At 30.5% G+C, this 12,518-nt stretch overlaps 1 protein-coding gene across 1 annotated transcript in view; it reads right to left on the bottom strand.

The window, feature by feature from the left end:
* Positions 1-12,518, bottom strand: part of LOC105150925 (UDP-glucosyltransferase 2) — a 158,342-nt gene that overhangs the window by 107,677 nt on the left and 38,147 nt on the right. The window contains exons 2-3 of the mRNA XM_087406358.1: positions 6,842-6,912; positions 6,653-6,751 (exon numbers count right to left, since the gene is read on the bottom strand). Coding sequence (XP_087262484.1) covers positions 6,653-6,751; positions 6,842-6,912 — 170 coding nt within the window. The remainder of the gene's footprint in view (positions 1-6,652; positions 6,752-6,841; positions 6,913-12,518) is intronic.

Genomic DNA, 12,518 nt, shown 5'->3' with positions numbered 1-12,518 from the left:
GCGACGGGTATGACGAAGATAATAACTAAGGTTGACTAAACTGGGACTACGAACGATTATTGAACAAACGAGAGGGCAGAGAATTAGAAAGAGACGCTTGCAAACTGAGCATACCATGGCTGTTTTCCAGCTAGGACACAGATTTATGAGTTTTATTTAGACTTGGCGGAAAAATTTCTATGCCAAAGTACGCTAAAAAGTACGCCTTTTTACTTTTATAACTGACGTAGAATCGTGTTGTTACACATAGAAATAATTACGCCAAGCTACGCGAAAGATGTAAAGTGCTATACTTGAACTAGTTAGGCATAGAAAGTACGCACAATTAATAATCATTACTTCCTGAACTACGCGTTTCTATGCCGAACTATGCCAAACTAATTTTATTCTTTCGTAGTATTTCAAGAAAGTATGCCATTCTTCGCTTTTTTACGCACTCAACAGTCTGATAGTTGGGCACAGAAATAACAACGTCAAGCTACGCATTCTTACGTGAAAAATATAAAATGGCGTACTTGGACTTAGTTAGGCACAGAAAGCACAAAGTACGCGCAACTCTAATCATCATTACATCCTGAATTATGCGTTTCTATACCGAACTCCTCTAAACTGATTTTTATTTTTTCGTATTCGGAGAAAATATGTTACGACTTTCAACGCAGAATCATCTACTCTACAATCGAATAGTTGGGCACAGAAATAACTATGTCTATCTACTCCAAGCTACGCAGTTGCGAAAAAATCGTTTTCTGATGTACGTATTTCTATGCCAAATTATGCCAAATTATTAAATACAATACTTACCTTTTAATTTTTCCATTTGTAACAAAATGAGCTATTCTACGTCATTTTACGCGGAATTACTTTTATTCATCCTTCAGCATCATGTATCTCCGCCGACAGAGGACCACGGCGAGATGTATAAATTCGTAAATAAGAATTACCTGAGTATAGGTATAAGTAAGGAGCGCAGCATTTCGCATGTGAAGTGAGCTCAAAGTTGGGCTTGAATATTAAAGTACCCATGCTACGCTGGAATTCTAATTCCATTATGACAGCAACGTAATAGCATCTTGAATTCATGTCAAATGAATTCAAGATATCATCATGTTATTTTAAACAGTACAGTGTAAATGTACTCGAAATTATGCTTAGAATGTAGTTTCGCATAAGGAAGGCGTAAATCTTTAGCATGGGAGTAGAATTCTACGCAAAACTACTTCCATGATTCATTCGCGTGCTTAGGTGCAGTTTTTAGCATAGTTAAGCATACTTTTAGGCATAATTAGGCGTATTTTCTGGCGTAGTTTGTCGTAGTTTGGCATTGTTTGACATTGTTTAACGTACAAAGGCGTGAATCGGCTTACCATACTTTGGTATAGGAGTAGAATTCTACGCCAAACTACTTCCGTGTTACAAACCTTGTATTTAGAAATAGTTTTTGGCGTGTTTATGAATAGTTTTTTGCATACTTTGGCATAGAATTTTTCCGCTAAGGAAGTTGTAATTTTTTCAGAATTGGCGATTTTTGAAGGTTTTATTGTAAAATAAGTACGGCTACCAAATAACTTTTTGAAAAGTTAGTAACATTGACATATTTTACACGCTTTAATTAGCTTTTACTGTGTCGAGCAGTGTAACACTGTGTCCATAGTATAAGAATATAAGGTATTTCATTGCGCGTAATGGCCGACAAACTAATTTAAAATTTAAGACAAATTTAGGACAAATTTTTGATTGGTAAAAGAACAGCCATCATGTTGAAGACGACTGCGCATCCTTGGAAATAAAATATTTTATATTCTTATACCATGACTATATCATATAATATTTGAAATATTTTGTGTAAGACACAATGTTATACTGTGTCACTTGTGTAACGTTGTTGGAAAACACCCCATGTCAATTCCTTCTACCACGTTATGAACCATGTCAGATTTTTTTAAGTGGTTATGGCGTGGCAAAGCAATAGCAAAGTATCGTAGCACTCGCCAGTATCGTGGCACTGACAGGGAAATTTCTACCAGAGATCCACTTCGGCTTTAATGAATTGTTAATATAAATAAAAAATAGAATAAAAAACGTAATTAAAAACATTAATACGCGATGTTATGTCCTACAGACGCCACGTCTTACAGACGATTCTTTTCTTCGGCTCCACGTCGCGACTATGGTTGGCGTTTGTGAGACTCGAGCGGAGCCTTCTGATAACGGAAAAGAGGAACCGAACAGGCTCCGAGAAAACTCATAAATCAACTAATCAACCCGGAAGGAATAACAATCTTCATGCAGGCCCAAAAAAAGACAAGATTGCAAAAAACATAAATACACCGAAGTCACGCAATAGTAAAAATCTAAGCTTTTCGTCCCAGACTGACTAACAATTTCATCTTAGGAAAACAGGCGCCACGTCGCGCTTAAAAAATCATAAAACGCATAGGATAACTTCCCACGTTATCTAAGATCAGACTCGCGACTGACAATGATTGCCCTGCACGTAAAACTAGTTGTGCACGATAACTATCTGTTTACCTAGCCATATTTTTCACGAGGATAACAGAATTCGTCATCCATCTGGAGCAATCTTGCCTCTTTAAAGAAAAATGTAAATCACTTCTTTTCTTTTCGAAATTTCTTTAACGATGCACTTTAGATTAACAATGATAGGACGTTATAAAAATCGTAAATCGCGCGTGACATTGCAATTAACTTTTGCATCTTAGACAAAGAGCACAACGCCCTTTTTTCAAGGTATAAATAGAGGTCCCGCGGAAGCGCAGAGCGTCAGTACAAAACTCAAAATCACCCGGTTCACGTCAGTGAAGTTCACGAATTAAACCATTGTCATGGCAATGAGGAAATCTTATCAGAACCTGCGATAATCAGCCAGTTCGCGATTTCATGCGAAGAGAAAAGATAAATTATGGGCAAATCGTCATTGCGATCATCAGGCATACATCACTGCGATTGCCCTTCTGGCGCTCTCCATGGACAACGGACCTCCTCGCATACCAACCGGAAGCTATCCGAGATCTCGTGAACAGCCAGCTAACCAGTAAGTCGCCCTACCATTCCTTCCGATTCATCCTCTCGTCTCCCCTCATGGAAACATATATATACACTTATAAGCTTTTTCGACGAAACATACATATATTTTACCCTTCGGACAACTCTTCGGATTGTAGTGCGTACTAGTACATCCATTAGAAAACGGGAATGAACTCCTTATGTCCGGAGGAGTAGGCGGAACCGTCCCCTTGACCAAGTCACAATCGTGCCGCCACAATCGACCGACGATCAATTTCTCGAGGTCCCCTACTCACCAACATTAGAACAGACACAACCTTTAGACTTCACCTCTCCCTCTGTCATCAATCCCGCCATCCGAGAAATCTTAAATTATTCCCCTCCTCCTCTCGAGGAACGATTCTCTCCCCTTTCTCCTCTCGAGGGACGATTCCCTCTCCCTCTTTCTCTCGAAGAAGGATTTCCTTTCCCTCCTCTTTTAGATCAGTTCCCAATTCCTCCTTCTCAATCCCGAGCCGCACGCACGCACGCACGCACACACACACGCACGCACGCACGCACGCACGCACGCAATAAAATTTCCTATTTATATAATATGTAAAAAAAAGAGTTTATTATGTATAAATATTTTATATAAACTTAATATTCCTTCTTTTTATCATTAATAAATGTAAGTTAGTATATTTCCTTAGCTGTCATTTATTGGAATCACTTCTCGCATTCCTTTCCCTTTAAACACCTGAGATCGCACAAGGTCTAGTCCCGGATTAAAAGGATTAAGTTCCTTGACTCAAAAAGTAGAATTGACGTTCGCACTTCCTCGGAACAGATGCCATAGCGTCTCTTCGGGACGTTGACCCGTATTGTGGGACTGAAAAGGTGCATGCGACTCACAAGTATTCGTCTCTATGCGTATACCTGTGAGATTTAATCTAACCATCCTCTCCATTCTTCCTCATTGTCTCTTTCACCGAATTCCTAAAGGTTTGGACGTAACAGCGATAATTGGTGCGAATATCATAAATACATATACTTCGCATCTACTGATCTATTACATAAAATGCCAAACTGAATGTTTCGGCTGTATTCAAGCCATCTTCAGCAGTCCCCATAGTAATAATTGTTCACAATCTAATGTTCATAACGTAGTAGAAATCGGGTGTAGCAGGTAAGGTTCAACAGATTCCCATGTCTGGAGTATATATAATCGTCAGTTAGTTGACTAGCTAAGTGCGAGCTAAATCAGAAATAATCATTAAAAAGAACAGTTACTAAAAAAAAAGAAGGATAATAAAACTTTAAGGAGAATTACCTACTGCAAACTATAACTGCACAATATTATAAATTAAATAAATTCTAATCACAAAAACAAATAAAATTAAATTAAATTTCTTAAAAGAAACACAATGTAGTTAAAGCAGAGTCAACTAATGTAAAAGAACATTAAGAAATAAATATTCTAAGAGAAGTAACAACAACATTATCAAAAGTCATCGGATTGAAAAACAATATAGATAGCCGCTTAAGATATATCAATCAAAAAAATTATTAAAATTTATTAATTATGTTCGTGTAAGCATGATGAAAGAACTCTGTCTTAATTGTCCGTTTTTTAGTCAATTTTTTATTTGTGTTAATATTTCAAGAGCCAATTTGAATTAGTTTTAATCAATTATTGTTTATGCCTTTTTGATACATAGTTTAAATTTTTGCGCATTTCTATTAAGGAGGTTCTCGCTCTATTTCCTAGTCAATAGACAGTATTCATAATAAAAACGATTAAAATAATGGAATAGAAAGATTACTAGCAATATCTTATATAATTATTGTTAATTTTATATGTTACTAAATAGTTTTAAAATGACAAAATAAAAGTTGTAAGATGCTCATTCGATATACACGCATCCATTTAACATATAGTCTAGCCTTTTTCATTAAAGAATATAAATTTTTTGTAAGGTCAGTTAAATGAACTTCATGAGAATAAACTTAAGTGTTTACTTTATATTTATAACGATTTTTAAATTGCTGCCTTATACGAAAATGTCTCAATTTAAAAGAGAATAATTACAGAATAAGGTTATACTTCTTGTAATGTAAAATTCTATAAATTTAGAATTAAATATCTTTAAAATATATCTATAAAGCAAAAATCGACATTACACAATCGTATATATTATTATCTAACTGTATAAAAATAATTAATTGATCGCATAATAGAAGCAAACTATTTTATAACTGTAGAGAACTTAACCTATTTTTTGGATAGATTTTATTTGCTAGCGATATTAATTATTTTGATTATTTGTTATATTGACGAATAATGAAAAATAATTTGCAATAGTACTTACTGATCGATTATTTTCTTATCAATTTATCACATTTGTTGTCCCTCCTTTATATAACAAAATCATGAAAAAGTGTAATTTATGAAATTATGTTACACCGTAGTGATGTAATTTCATAGGAAAGTACAATCTTATAATTTTTTTAGTGATATAAATGTATTTTGCATTTGTTAAGTCTCATTCATAGAATGGATGTAAACAAGTAAAATAAGACTCGAAAGAATTTATCAGTGATATATGTATAAAAAAAGCCAATCAGAGTCAACGCCAGCTGTTCGAGTGCACAGAATTCTTTTTATTCTCATATGAATATAACAGTAATGAAATAAATATGCGTTTCAACCCTTCGTTTTGGGTCCGTTTCAATATAAAATATAATTTTAAATTACGTGAGAGTAAACTTTAACTAAAAATGTAATTGCGGTCAATCCAATAAAACTTTCAGGATGGTGAAACAACAATTTAGTCAGTTCTTCTTTATTAAAATTCCAATAAATGATAAAATAAAAACGGTGTCGTATACATTGCGTTAATAGGTAGCCATCTCACTCATCAAATCGTCAGATTTAATGTAAGTATTTTCACGATTCGACATAAATCTTGTGGTGCCGGCGGTCAGAATCGAAAAAATGAAGAACGGGCAAAATTGTTGTGTTTCGCTACTCGAAAGTTTTATTGGACTGACCGTAGTTACATTTTTAATTAAGGTTTACTTATGTAATTTAGAATTATATTTTATATTGGAAAGGATCCAAAACGAAGGATAGAAACATATATTTATTTATTGTTACATTCATACGAGAATAAAAAGAATTCTGTACACCTGAACAGTTGACGTTGTGTCTGACTGGCATTTTTGATATATATATATATATATATATCAACTGTTCATGCTTATACATATGTGTGTGCGTGCGTGCGTGCGTGCGTGCGTGCGTGCGTGTGTGTGTGTGTGTGTGTGTGTGTGTGTGTGTGTGTGTGTGTAAGCATGATGATACTGCTGCAAAAAGTTTTGATATCTCAGCAACTAACTTAAACGTTTTGCATAACTATTTGGAGCGATCCAAACAAAATTATTTTCAGAAGACATTTATTAAATAATTTTTTCCATTTTTACTAGAATTACGCGTTTCCGACATTTATTATTTCCGATTGTTATCTAAATTTTTAGATATTTCAGCAAGACCATTTTTTCTATATAGATAAAAAATTTAAAATATAAATTGCTAGAGTTTCCGAGAAAGAATTATTTTTACTCGTTGTTACATTAAACTTACGCTATAAGTTTATCAATAGCGGGACTAAATAATTGATGTCTGCATATATGATTTGCTCCCAATAAATTTTGATGGAAAAGTGCGTAGGCTCCTATATGTCTACCAAATTATAAAATTTAAGATTAATAGTTTTCTAGGTATAGAATAATTTACTTGTATTGATTTACGAAATGGTTGATGAATGTATACCTTAATCCTGTGCAATCTTTGCTTATATATGAAAATGACAAGTCAACATTCTCATAATTCGGTGGAGCATCCTGTAAAATAAAAAATCTTTTTAAATATTTCAATTACAAATAAAAGAAGATTTTTAGCAAACATAGTTAGGATAAAAGCATTAGATGTGGATCAAGCACTAGTTCCGGATTACTTTTTATGTTTAAATTATTATAATATTTTCCATTAAAAATGATATCACAAGATTTTTTAGCATTTATTTTACTTTGGCACTTAGATAAGGCAATTAGAAAGAAGAAACGGAAATCTAGAGTAAAGTTTAATTAATTTCGTTCTTCTACGTTTCCGCATTTCCGCGCTTTGTGTAATGGCACCTAACAATACTTTTATTGTGTAAATTTATTATAAAAATATTTAAAAACTTGTCAAATCTTACAATGCCATTCTGATGCCATTCCGAAAAGATTCATTTGTTTTAAATATCGAAATAGAATATAAAATAGTATACCTACATGTTTATATGCAAAAAGTATTACTATTCATAATTTAACTAGTCTTTATTGCTCAACATTTAATTTTCATTCATTTTTATTGTAATTTTAAATATCATTGATTTTTAATTATCACCAATTTTAAATAAATTTGAATCTATTAAAATTGTATCATGATCCACAATTGAGGGGATGGGCGGAATAAAGATCTAATTATAAAATCTTGATTTTAATAGAAATTAAAATAACTTGCTATTGTTTTATTACACAAATGAGTACATAGTATCAAATAAATTTATGTAATGTCTTTAAAAAATTACATGTTACAATTCTCTTACGATCAATATTATATAGATTGTCCGGCGACACTTTAGCAATAATTTACAGGAGATAGATGAGATTAAACTGAGTCCTCTACCATTTTGCAATTTTTGTAATAGTTAACAAGATATTAACCCTGTTATGATATTCATGGGTTCAACGTATTCTGTGCGATATTTTACATTGCTTTTTTATAATATAATTTAAAGACCCGGATTGAGGCTGAAAAAAGCTTTAATTATCCATTGATATGATAAACCTGCAAGGGTTTTTTTTGCGTTATTCTCGATGTAAGAATGTACAAAAGTTTAAAGAAGGTATTTGAGATCCACATGTGATTAGCTTGTAAATTTTCGGCGTTCTGGGTATCCCTTTATTTTTTATTACATTTTATACGTTTACTGAGTTTCCGATAGTATAAAAGTAAGTACCCGAAAATGTAGAACTAAAAAGAATTATATTTTAATATAATAAATAGTTGAAATTTTATAATTTCTGTCAGTCTTCGGTTTTTTTTTTGACAGCTCGGTCGGGGCGAATTTATTGCTTTAGAGCAAGTATTGTATCATCCTTTAAACTAAATCCTAATAAACTTAATTATACATGCTATAATAATATTTATATACATGTACAATCCTTTATCTACTTATATTATTACTCTTTTATTGTTCAAATAATAAAATTTTGTTTGTAAATTTAAAATATATAGATTTTTCAAAAATGTCGATTTTTAATAATTCAAATAATTATACCTTTTGAGCGATTCATATCGTATTTTTTTTTTGTTAGTACAAAGGATCAATTAAAAAAATCCTATGCGTTTTCGCTTGAACATTAAATTTAAAAATTTGAAAATTTGTTATTCGAAGTAGTTATTTTTGCGAATTTTTCCAATAAAATTTCTTTGAAACATTGTAATTAATTGAAAATAAAATATTTATTTGATTTATATTTATTTATCTTTGTCTGACTTTAAGGTATAAATTTTACACATTTTGAGCTAAAAAATACATATTCAGTTCAGAGACATAGCGTAATAAAGTTAGAGGGTTTCATAAACCTTGGTATTAAGGAAGGTAACCAAACATAACAATATCATACTAAGATTAATTACTAAAAATCTCTGAACATTGGTTTTGAATAATTTTTTACTTAAATACTATCAACTTTAGAGAAAAACAATGAGAAACAAAAATTATTAATTTTTCTCTCAAAAAGTTATAAGAATTTTTTGAGAATTTTTTTGAAATTTTTAATACCATATTTTCTCATATTATTAAAAATAAGAAAATGCAGTATTAAACAGTTGATAAAAAATTTTGAAAAAATTTTTAGAATTCTATGAAAAGAAAATTGATTTCTGTCTCTTGTAGTTCTTTTGTAAAGTTGATAGTATTTGAGTAAAAAATTAGGTAAATATTTATCTTTCTTTAATCAGTCTCAAATGACCTCCAACTAACCTTAATCGTCAAGGAGGTCAAGGTCATTAACCTTTTCCGTTGCTCGTTGTTCATTAAAAAATTATGAACAAAATTTTTATGAATAGTACGTAATTTTTCTGCTTTAAATTTTTTTTGTTTTAAAGCAATGACGATCATCTCATTTCCCCCTGATTGAGAGCGCACGACTTTCACCGAAGCGACTCCCACTCCACTTACCCCCTGCTTTAAAAATTCAATTTCAGAACAGAATTTGTGTTTTAAGCAGAGAATTTGTTTTGAAAGTCCCTGGTCAAGGAAAATACTATTAAAATATGCATTTTATATTTGAAAATTGTGTGCTATTTATAAAAATTTTTCTGTTAACTTTTTAATGAATAACAAGCGACAGAAAAGATCAATGGTCTTGACTTTCTTAAAGGTCAAGGTCAAGGTCAGTTGAAGGTCATTTGGGTCTAACTATGTAAAAGTAAACATTTACCAAAAATTATTGAAGATTAATATTCGACAATTTTTGGTAATTAATATCTTGTTAACTTAATGCGAACATTACAAAATAATAGAGGATACCTTTCAACTTAGTTTAGTCCGCTCTATCAGCACATGAATTATTCAATAACTTTTTGCTCAAGAGACAAAAATTGTTTAATTTGTTCTCGTAGAATTCTGAGAATTTTTTCAAAATTTTTTAAACAATTTTTTAATACTGCATTTTCTTATTGGTAACTATTTTTACCAACATAAGAAAATGCGATACTAAAAAATTCTGAAAAATTTCTCAGAATTCTATGAAAAGAAAATAAATAATTTTTATCATTTATTTGTTTTTTTTTTGTAAAGTTGATAATTGATAACTTGAATAAAAAATTATTGAAAACTAATTCGGCGACTTTTAATAATAAATACCTTAATTACTATTGCGATAATTGCAGTATGGCAAAAGACTTCACGACTCAGTTTAGTCCGCTCTATCAACATATGGGCATGATTACGATAACCGGGGCTTTTCAAAATGAAAGTGATTTTGAGAAGCATTTGTAGGCAGGAATACGAGAAAAATAACTTTATGCGGTCATCCTTCGTTAAAAAGTTATTAACAAAAAAAGTTTTAAAAATAATATTTATTTCTACTACATTTTTCAGAAATACTCAGAAATATTTGGAACGTTTAATGATATATAATACGGTACATAGTTGGATTAGGATTAAATTATTATATACCCATGGGTACATTTTTTAGATGGAGATCGTCTTTCGTCAAAAAATTATTAACAAGAAAAATTTTTTTAATAATGTCTTATTTCTACTACATTTTTCAGAAATATTCAGAAATATTCAGAAAGTTTAATGATATATAATAACCTAGTGTACTATGGTTAAGTTAGGTTAGGGTTAAGTTATTATATACCCATGGGTACATACAATACAATTATATAACACGTATTTCTTGCTTTAAAATATTCTGCTGAAAGTTGTTCGCCCCTTTGCAGGGGGGAGAGGAGTGAGTCGCTTCAGGTGAAATGTAGTAGAAGTAAAACGTTATTATAAAAATTTTGTTTGTTAATAACTTTTTAACGAAAGATGCCATCTAAAATCTGTCGAAGATCACTCAGGGTTATGACCTTGACAATATATGTCAAGGTCAAAGTTATCGGCGGGGTGTCCCTTAATCTGAATAATTATCGTGAAGTTTTCTTTATTTTTTCATTTAGTCATTTTGATATCTGTTGCTTAGAGAATTTTTTATCGTATTCCTGCCTACAAATACTTCTCAAAATTACTTTTATTTTGAAAGGCTCCGGTTATCGTAATCGTGTCGCACACGAAATAATTGGCGATCATTCTGGGACACCTGTATATTACGATATGCATGTGCAAATCACTTTTATTATTCTTATGGAATGTAATAACGTTACCAAAAAAAATAAAGCATTTAATGAATTAATCCGCAATTAGTACATGAAGTCTAAATATGGATAATTACTTATACTTTATTAAATTCAAATTAAAATATAATATATAAAATATAATAAAATAAACTTATAACGTGATCTTTATAATCAATTGTAACTATTAAACGTTTTATTAATTGTTTGATGTTGTTTTAAATAGAACATATGATTTTTTTTTTAAGAGTGGTCCACAATTAATAGTTTTATTCTATATGTAAGAGACGAAATTTTTGTAATTATTTTTTTAGGTAAAAATAAAACAAAATCATAATATAATAAAATGGTACACTGAGAAAAAAAAATTGTTTAACAAAAAAAGAACTATTTGACTCAACAAAATGCTGAGGTCGAATACATGGAAATAAATATCAAACAAGAGCAAAGTATTTTGTGCAATTACTATGATAATTTTAAATTTGGCTCAACTAAACTGAGTTATTGCAGGAAAAAGATTTATTTGATTTTAGAATATATTTTATTGAATAGGAACTTATTTTGATGATTCATTAAATAGTTAATTTTGACAACAAAAGGATATATGTGTCAAATAAAAAAAATAATAAAACAATCAAATTTATGTTTAAAATAATTACATACCGTTTACGTTCAACTTCTTTACAGTTGAAATTTGTATACACAATATTATCGTGAAATTCATGTATGTTTTATTTAACTAAACATAATAATCGGAGTGACAAATAGATAGTAAATTGAACTTTATATTTATTTGAGATGTGACACAATATCCTTTTAATGAAAGGAAATATTTTTATTATCTCGTAATAATTTAAGTTGAATAAATTATTTCTTGCTTATTCAAATATTTATAAAGTATATTAAGCGAAGACGCTTTAGTTTGACAAAATTTTTTTTTCTTTGGAAGTTATTATACTTGTAGTTAATATAACATAAAAAGTCTTAAAATAATCCGTTAAAGAGCTCAGAGCACAAGCAAAATATTTTTCGCTATTGTTATAAATAATTACTAAACATTATATTTAACTAATCAAAATACAGACGTTTCGACCTTCCATCCAGTCATTTTCAATGTTACAACTATTATATTAAAACAATTACAAAGACATATTAAAAGTTTAGAAAAGTCTAGCGCTTATAATATTAAAAACCTCAATTTTGAAGCAACAACGTGTGCAATCCGAAAACCTTGATATGACCGCAAGAAATTATAGGATCTTACAATCCTGTCCATGATGTCATTTCAGGAATGAATCCCATCTTATTACAAAGTATCAGTTAGCAATAATAATTTGCCATCGTATACAGTTATTGGATCTCTTCTCTAACGCTTACAGATACAAATTGTTGTTTGTTACAGATACAAATAAAAACGTGATGTATTGCTATATAAAGTAATAATTAAAACTATTGAGAATTTACGCAAATTAAAATGTCGCAAGATTTATATTAATATCTTTATTACTACCAACGAAGATGATCAAAATTACAGCGCATAATAATATGT

This window comes from Acromyrmex echinatior, chromosome 5 (genome assembly GCF_024713525.1).
Source record: "Acromyrmex echinatior isolate Ae372 chromosome 5, ASM2471352v2, whole genome shotgun sequence".
Taxonomy (NCBI): domain Eukaryota; kingdom Metazoa; phylum Arthropoda; class Insecta; order Hymenoptera; family Formicidae; genus Acromyrmex; species Acromyrmex echinatior.
The sequence above is the reverse complement of the archived record's forward strand: the minus strand, read 5'-3'. Positions and strand labels throughout refer to the sequence as shown.